The sequence below is a fragment of the Suricata suricatta genome, chromosome 11 (genome assembly GCF_006229205.1).
Source record: "Suricata suricatta isolate VVHF042 chromosome 11, meerkat_22Aug2017_6uvM2_HiC, whole genome shotgun sequence".
In the NCBI taxonomy this organism is placed as follows: Eukaryota; Metazoa; Chordata; class Mammalia; order Carnivora; family Herpestidae; genus Suricata; species Suricata suricatta.
This window is the reverse complement of record NC_043710.1, coordinates 50,707,357-50,715,593: the sequence shown is the minus strand read 5'-3', so window position 1 is coordinate 50,715,593 and position 8,237 is coordinate 50,707,357. Positions and strand designations below refer to the sequence as shown.

The following is an 8,237-nucleotide window of genomic DNA, read 5'->3' as shown; positions in this document are numbered from 1 at the left end:
GTGGATTTTGGAAACCAGCCCTTTATCTGATATGTCATTTGCCACTATCTTTTCCCATTCTCTTGGTTGCCTATTAGTTTTCTTGATTGTTTCCTTTGCAGTGCAGAAGCTTTTTATCTTGATGAAGTCCCAAGAGTTCAGTTTTGCCTTCATTTCCCTTGCCTTTGGGGATGTGTCAAGTAGGAAATTGCTGCGGTGGAGGTCAAGGAGGTTGTTTCCTACTTTTTCCTCGAGGGTTTGGATGGTTTCCTGTCTCACATTCAGGTCCTTCAGCCATTTTCAGTTTATTTTCGTGTATGGTGTAAGAAAGTGGTCTAGTTTCATTCTTCTGCATGTTGCTGTCCAGTTCTCCCAGCACCACCTGCTAAGGAGGCAGTCTTTGTTCCATTGGATACTCTTTCCTGTTTTGTCAAAGATTAATTGTCCGTACATTTGTGGGCCAGTTCTGGGTTCTCTATTCTATTCCATTGGTCTATGTGTCTGTTTTTGTGCCAAGTGACTCTTGATTTCATCTCAGGTCATGTCCTCTTCGTTCATGAGCTTGAGCCCCACACTGGGGTCCATACTATAAGGACAGAGCCTGCTTGGGATTCTCTCTCCATCTCTGCCCCTCTCCCCTGCTCATGCACGTGCTCTCTCTCTCAAAATAAATAAATAGACATTAAAAAATAAAATATTAAGTTGTATCCTCTATTTTGAATATCCTCTATTTACTCTGCTAAATTATGTTAATGAATGCTTTTATTCTGATAAAAATGACATAACTTTTAATGTTTGCTGAAACCAACACATGAAATTTCATCAACAAATAGTACTATTTGTGGTTGGTGGGTTTTGTTTTGTTTTTTATTTGAGAGAAAGAGAGAAAGTCGAAAGCAGGCTGCCTGATGAGTGTGGGCTTGATCCCACAACCCTGGGATCATAACCTGGGCCAAAATCAGACACCCAAAATAGTACTATTTATAGGTCAAGACTCAGTAATCCAGATGCCACAATGTGACCAAAAGTTTTGAGATAATCAAAATTATTCATTGGAAAAGGACCTACTATGTGCCAGACACAATGCCAGATACAAAGAATCAAACAGTTTCTGACTTTAATGAGATTGTAGTCTTTTGGGAATGGCAAACAAGTATGGATCCAGAATACCCAACATTTGAATAGGTTTCCTGAAGAAACAAATAGAACTAAGTGAATAATTCATCAACATAATTCATATCAGTCATCTAAACAGGATTTAAATACCAACTATATATTCTGATGATTCAAATTTCTGTTGCTATTTTAGACCTGGTCCCTGAACAGTGTCATATGTCCAGTTGCTTACTTTTACTTCTCCATTTGGATATTTAACAGTCATTTTTAAAGTACAATCATTTGGAGAAGTTTGATATGGAAATAGACTTAGGTGTACAAAGCCAAACTTAAAAAAAATTTTTTTAATATTCATTTATTTTTGAGACAGAGAGATAACAGAGTGTGAGCCAGGGAGGAACAGAAAGGAAGACACAGACTTAAAGAAGGCTCCAGGATCCAAGCTGTCAGCACAGAGACTGACGCAGGGCTCAAACTTAAGAATGTGAGATCATGACCTGAGCCAAAGTCAGATGCTTAACTGACTAAGCCACCCAGGTGCCCGCTAAGTCAAACTTCTGATATCACATATAAAACTGGCTCCTCAGTTAATGGCAATTCTGCCTTTCCAACTGTTCTTGAAAACAGTCTTGAAGAAACAGACTCTTAACTACAGAGAACAAACTGATGGTTACCAGAGGGGAATTGGGGGAAGGTGGATGGGTGAAATAGCCAATGGAGATTAAGAAGTGCACTTGTTGTGATGACCACGGGGGTGTTGTAGGGAAGTGCTGAATCACTATATTGTATACCTGAAACTAATACTATACTGAATGTTAACTACCTGGAATGTGCATAAAAACATAAGAAAATAAAGGCTTGGAGTCATCCTTTATTCCTCTCCATCTTTTATATCCTACAAAAGGGCTCTCAGCAAATCTTGTGACTCATAACGTCAATTTTTACTCACCATCTTAGTCCAAGCCATTATTACATTTAACCTGGATTATTTAAAATAAGTCTTAGGGAGCCTGGGTGGCTCAGTTGGTTGAGTGTCTGGGGTGGCTGGGATGGCTAAGTCATTTGAGTCTGACCTCAGTGCAGGTCATGATCTCACAGGTTCATGAGTTCATGAACTCAAGTTCATGGCTCACATGCATCAGGCTCACTGCTTTCAATGCAGAGCCCACTTTGGATCTTCTGTCCCTCTCTCTGTCTGCCCCTTCCCCACTCATATGCCCTCTCTCTCAAAAATAATAAAACATTTTTTTAAATATTGTCTTCATTGGTTCCCCTGATCCTACCCATATCTCCCACATTCTACTTAAAGTGCTGTCTCATCCTTGCCCTAAGAATTAAATGTGACAGTCACTCAGAATGTAAAGAACGAGAAGTATGTGGAAGGCAATAAATAATTATTTAATGAATAAGTATTGAAGGATCACAATGGCAAGGGGTTAGGATAAAAAGGTAATGGTTGCCTAAACATGTGTTCAGTGAGGATTTGAGGAGGCGATAGTGAGGGTAAATATAATGATAGTGTCTGCAGAAGGTTTTAGTTCAAGATGAGGGTAGCAGCATGGATGTCATATGTGTTCCTTGAAGCATTTAGATGTATCAGTCACTAAAACAGCCTTTCATAACCCCTGATCTTTGACTCATGTCTCTCAAAACTGGTACTTGAGTAGTTTGATAATCCCTTGCTTGATTTCCTGGGTTCGTACTCCATAAACAATGGGGTTCAGAGCTGGTGGAATGAGGTGGTGCAAGACATTGAGAAGAATAGGTACCTCTGAGGGCACTTTCTTTTCTGCCTTGTTTGTGAAGATGAAGACAAGCAGCAATGTATAGAAGAAAAGTATAAGAATAAGATGGGAACCACAAGTACTCAAGGCTTTGGTTGCTGCACCCCCTGACTGCAGATGCTTAACAGCCCTCAAGATGAAGCAGTAGGATAGTAAGATGAGGACTAGATCAGAACCCAATAGACACCAAACACTCACAAACTGGTAGAGCTTATTTAGGTGAATATCCCCACAGGAGAGCTTTGCTACAGAAATGTTGGCACAGATACAGTTCTCCACCACATTGCTGGCACAGTAGTTGAGCCTGGCAGCCAGAACTGGCGTGGGTAGTGTGACCAGAAAATTGCGGAAGACAATGAAGATGGCTGCATAAATGACAAATTTTTCAGTGATGATGGACGGGTAGCGCAGAGGATGGCAAATGGCCACATAGCGGTCATAGGCCATGACCAGGAAGGTGGAAGACTCCATGGGAAGGAATGTATTCATGATGAACATCTGCAGAAAGCAGCCTGCAAGGCTGATCGTCTTCATGTTGAACCAGAAAATGAGCAGGACCTGCCAGAATCATTATTCTCAAAAACTGGATTCATTCCCACCCTAGGGTACCTAACCTTGGGGGAAACTCTCAATTACTTCAACCATCTGGATCCCCAAACCACCACACTATAATCCCAGCTGGGACAGTATCCTAATTTCAACTACCTTCTATTGCATTCTGAGCAGAGCCTGATTTATACCCTTTTCTATCTATAGACCACGCCTCTTGCTTAATGTTTATTTGTAGCCTGTGTCTTCTTGATCCCCAGAGTTCTTACCCAAATGCCAGTTGAATACCACTGCCCACTGAAATGCATCACAAGAACATCAAACTCACTAAGTTCAATACTTATATTTGGATACTCTGCAACTTCTCTAGACATATAAAAAATGTCTTCCAATTCTGCTTCCTATTTTAGTATATGATATCAACATACATCCAGTTACATTTTAGAAAGTGAATTCTAGAGCTCTTGGATATAACCGTGGGAACATTCTGAGTCAAGGAAAATCTCCCTAGAAGTAAAAAGGAGATCAAAACTTGAAATATCATTGACTCAGACATGAGGGAGGGCATGTCAATTGGGAAAGAATTAAATCTTTAAAAAGTGGACACTGAAAATGAGTGGGGACATATCTGGGAGCTGTGACAGACCCTGTGTGATTGTATGGACAACTCACTGAGGATTGTCCTTCAGGGGTAGTAGGATTTTTAGCAGCAAAACAAAGTACTATTTAAGGAAAAATGACTGAGTGCCTGGAAGCCAATCCAGAGCGGGGGTCTGACCTTGGGGATGACAGTGAGGCAGAGGATGATGTCCAGCACGGAGAGGATGGCAAGCAGGTAGTACATGGGCTCATGCAGAGATGTCTCCTGCTGGATGGTGAGTAATAACACAAAGTTGGCCCCAACGGCCAAAACCAGGAGGGGAGCAAGGACTACAGATAACCAGTGCTGTGTATCCTGCATTCCTGGGAAGCAAATCATCAGGAATTCAGTCACCTGGGTGCCTGTGTTGTTGAGAAATAGTACCATGACTGGCAGGTGGGCCTGAAACTGGCTGAAAGAAAAGACATGATTCAGGGTTTGACTGTTTCATTAATAACCTCCTAACTGATCTATCTGCCTCTGTTCTAAGGCTGTCACATTTCTCCACAATTCTGTTGGCATGAAATATGTCCACAATTTAAATTGTACAAGCAACTCTTTGTGAAAACAATGTCCTTAACATTCATGACGTGATAAATAAAAAATAACTCCCTCCCAGTATATTCCAACTCCACACATAAACCCAGCCACTGACAAGACACGCTTTACACTTTGTCTCACCGCTGTGTTTTCACATGTCATATCCTTCTCCTAGAATCAACTCTCTTGCCCTCAAATAACTAACTTCTGCTTGTTGCATTCTATCTGGACCAAGGGTTACAGCTCTTAGAAACATTTTTTCTTGTTACTCTTTTTGCATCCATGGTTAGACGCCTCCTCTTTCCATTGTTTCCCTATGATCCTTTAACTTCCTGAGCATGCTGCTATCAGAGTGTTTTAAAACTCTCCTATACAGATGATACATCCTAATTGTCTTCCAAAAAGTCTGGGGGCGCCTGGGTGGCTCAGTCGGTTAAGCCTCCGGCTTCAGCTCAGGTCAGATCTCACATTCATGGGTTCGAGCCCGGCGTCAGGCTCTGTGCTGACAGTTAGCTCAGAGCCTGGAGCCTGCTTCCGGTTCTGTGTCTCCTTCTCTCTCTGCCCCTCCCCCTCTCATGCCTGTCTCTCTCTGTATCAAAAATAAATAAAACACTAAAAAAAAAGTCTGTGCTCCATTTGTCAGCAATTAAATCTTATCTTTTTATAATAGCACAGAGAAAAGCCCCCTGCACCTGCTGACATACTAAGCACTCAATAAGTACAAGTCAGATATATGAAACTGACAGATTGCTGAAAGCATCATAATACCCTTGACTCTTTTAATTAGCATCTCTGTATCTTGTTGTACTGTGAACCACTGGCAGTCTTGCTTAACACTTACTAAAAAGCTGAAGAAAGCAGAATGGGGGGAAACAAACAATTCATGGTGAAACCTAGGGGTGAAAACAATAAATACAAAAGCTACCTGTGCACTGTCTCACTTGGATCTGTATTTGGTAAGTAGCTGCTTAAAAATAATAAAATAAAAACCACTGTATTTCCTGGGCAAAGGAGAAAAAATAAGGAAATGGGGCTTCTAGAACAAGAGAAGAACTAAAGGAATACTTAAACACGCCCAAGGACAGGATGCTGCACAAACTAGATCTTCAGTTTTCTTCAAGGATCTTCTTAACCATCCTGGACCCTGATGGGAAGAAGTTGCCAAGTTCTGCTGTTGTTCTCCTCTGAGGCAGAGGAAAAACCACCCCTTACAGATGGATTTGGGGGCATGTTGTTTGGGTGCCCCTGAATACACACACACACACACACACACACACACACACACACACACACACACCTCCCAATCAATGTTTAGAGCTCTCCACTTATTTTCTTGAATATATAGTATAGGCTGCGTATCAGTATTTTCTTTTATCTAGACCAGTGGTTCTCGAATGAGGGTGTGTATGAGAATTGCAGGGTGTACCTGAAACACAGACTGCTGATACCAACCTCCAGAGTTACCTATTTTGTAGTTTTGGGAGAAAAGCCAAGAATTTACCTTTCCAACTAGTCCCCAGGTAATGCTTATGCTCCTTTTCCAGGGACAATATTTTGAGAAGAACAAAACTACACCACCTATCATTACTGGCCTAACAACTGATGTAGGGTAACCCTAATCCAAGACTGCCACCTCAGTTCAGCCATCCCCAGCCTCAGCTCTGCTCAGCTTCAGACATCACATTGGCTGCTTCTCCCATTATCTTCACTTAAATTTGAGCACAATTTTGGCCAATCTCTGATCTCCCAATTTGAAAGTTATCTTCCTCCCAGGGACACCCTGGTAATTCTATAGTTCTTGCTTCATGGTTTTATGTCTCTACCTGGATCTATAGTTCTTAGCCACCTTTCCTAGAAGGCCAAAGCTCATTAAAGTCAAGAACAAGGTACACATCATTTTTCTTTTTGGAAATTGGCATAAATCCGGACACTTAAAATATGCCTCAAATAATCAAATCAGAGACAAAGCTGAGCTGACATCCTGTGAGCTCAGCTGACCCACAACCTAACTGGGTAATCTTCAGGGTCTTTACATACTAACATTTGAGGATACAATAACATTGTTCTAAATAAACAGTGAGTTAAATTGAAGTACACACTCAAAGGGTCACTTATGGTTGGCTTTCCAATATACTATTCCCAGAAATACCTACAGAGAAATTCTGCCCCAAACAGCAGTTTGATCATCCAGCTGCTGCCAGGCAAAGTGTGACTTCTCAACCTCTCACTAGACATCTGCATATGATGTTGGTAAAACAGGAGAGATTTATGTGATCTGAAAAGAAACCAAAGTATTGTGACTTTGGTCTCTGGACGACTTTATAAAGAAGTTGTTTGTGTAACAGCCACTCTCCTGTGGCTGGAAACATGAAGAGTTGGTTTGGGCATCCTGCTCCCATGGGTTCCTGCCTCCATGCAGACACACACACACATTTCTAATGTAAAAAGAGAGGTTTATGAACTTATACTCAGATGAAGTAAAAGAGAAGCGATTAGCTCATAGTTCCTTTTGAGGTATCTGAAAGTTACATGAACTGAGATGTATTACTTGTAATAGAAAGAAGTATCAATCAGGGACTCAGAGGATGTAACTAAAAGACCCTTGAGAAAGACAAATGTCATCAGACTTATGAAATGACTTCAATTTACATATTAGCTGCATTCTAGAAAAAAATATTTTTAAAATGAGTACTTTATGATGATTTACTTTATCATTAATTTATATTAAGTTTTAGAAATATCTTCAGGGATGCCTGGGTGGCTCAGTCGGTTAAGCCTCCGACTTCAGCTCAGGTCAGATCTCACATTCGTGGGTTCGAGCCCCACATCAGGCTCTGTGCTGACTGCTAGCTCAGAGCCTGGAGCCTGCTTCCGGTTCTGTGTCTCCTTCTCTCTCTGCCCCTCCCCCTCTCATGTTCTGTCTCTGTTTCAAAAATAAATAAAACATTTTAAAAAATTTTAAGAAAAAAGAAATATCTTCACACAGGGAAAGTGTGTCACTGAAAGGAAAACAACTATATGGAATCCTGAATACTCCAAATAGTATATTTAAATAGACTGTAGTAAGTGAAGAATATCAGTTTTTAATGCTGGAATCATCACCAAAATAATACTAAAAAAGATTGCATAAAACTTAAGTAATCAAAAATAAGACAAGAAAATAGAAGGAAATTAACATATATGAGGTTATATACAAATAATAAGATGGTAGCTATAAAGCAATCAGCAGTTGCAATTATGTAAATAGAGCACTAGTCTAAGTAAAAGGCTAAGACTGTCAGATTAAATATATAATGCTTACACAATACTTACAAAAGATACATTTTGGGTTTTTTTTTAATGTTTATTTATTTTGAGAGAGACAGAGAAATCACAAGTCAGGTAGGGGTAGAGAGAGAGAGAGAGAGGGCAGGGGAAGGTGAGAGAGAGAGTGTCCCAAGTAGGCTCCATGCCGTCAGCACAGAGCCACAAACCATGAGATAATGAGCTGAGCCAATATCGAGAGTCAGTTGCTTAACCAACTGAGCCACCCAGGTGCCTCTAAAAGTCACATTTTAAATATAAATGCCAGAATCATTGAAAACAAAAGAATGGAAAAAAATACATCAGGAAAACACTAACCAGGAGAA

At 40.5% G+C, this 8,237-nt stretch overlaps 1 protein-coding gene across 1 annotated transcript; it reads right to left on the bottom strand.

Moving 5' to 3' along the window:
- Nucleotides 1–2,741: 2,741 nt before the first annotated feature.
- Nucleotides 2,742–4,455, bottom strand: LOC115306354 (olfactory receptor 56A4-like). The gene is made up of 2 exons (XM_029956698.1): nt 4,207–4,455; nt 2,742–3,437 (listed from the first exon to the last, which is right to left on the bottom strand). The coding sequence occupies exons 1-2, from the start codon at nt 4,453–4,455 to the stop codon at nt 2,742–2,744; spliced, it is 945 nt and encodes a 314-aa protein (XP_029812558.1).
- Nucleotides 4,456–8,237: the final 3,782 nt, after the last annotated feature.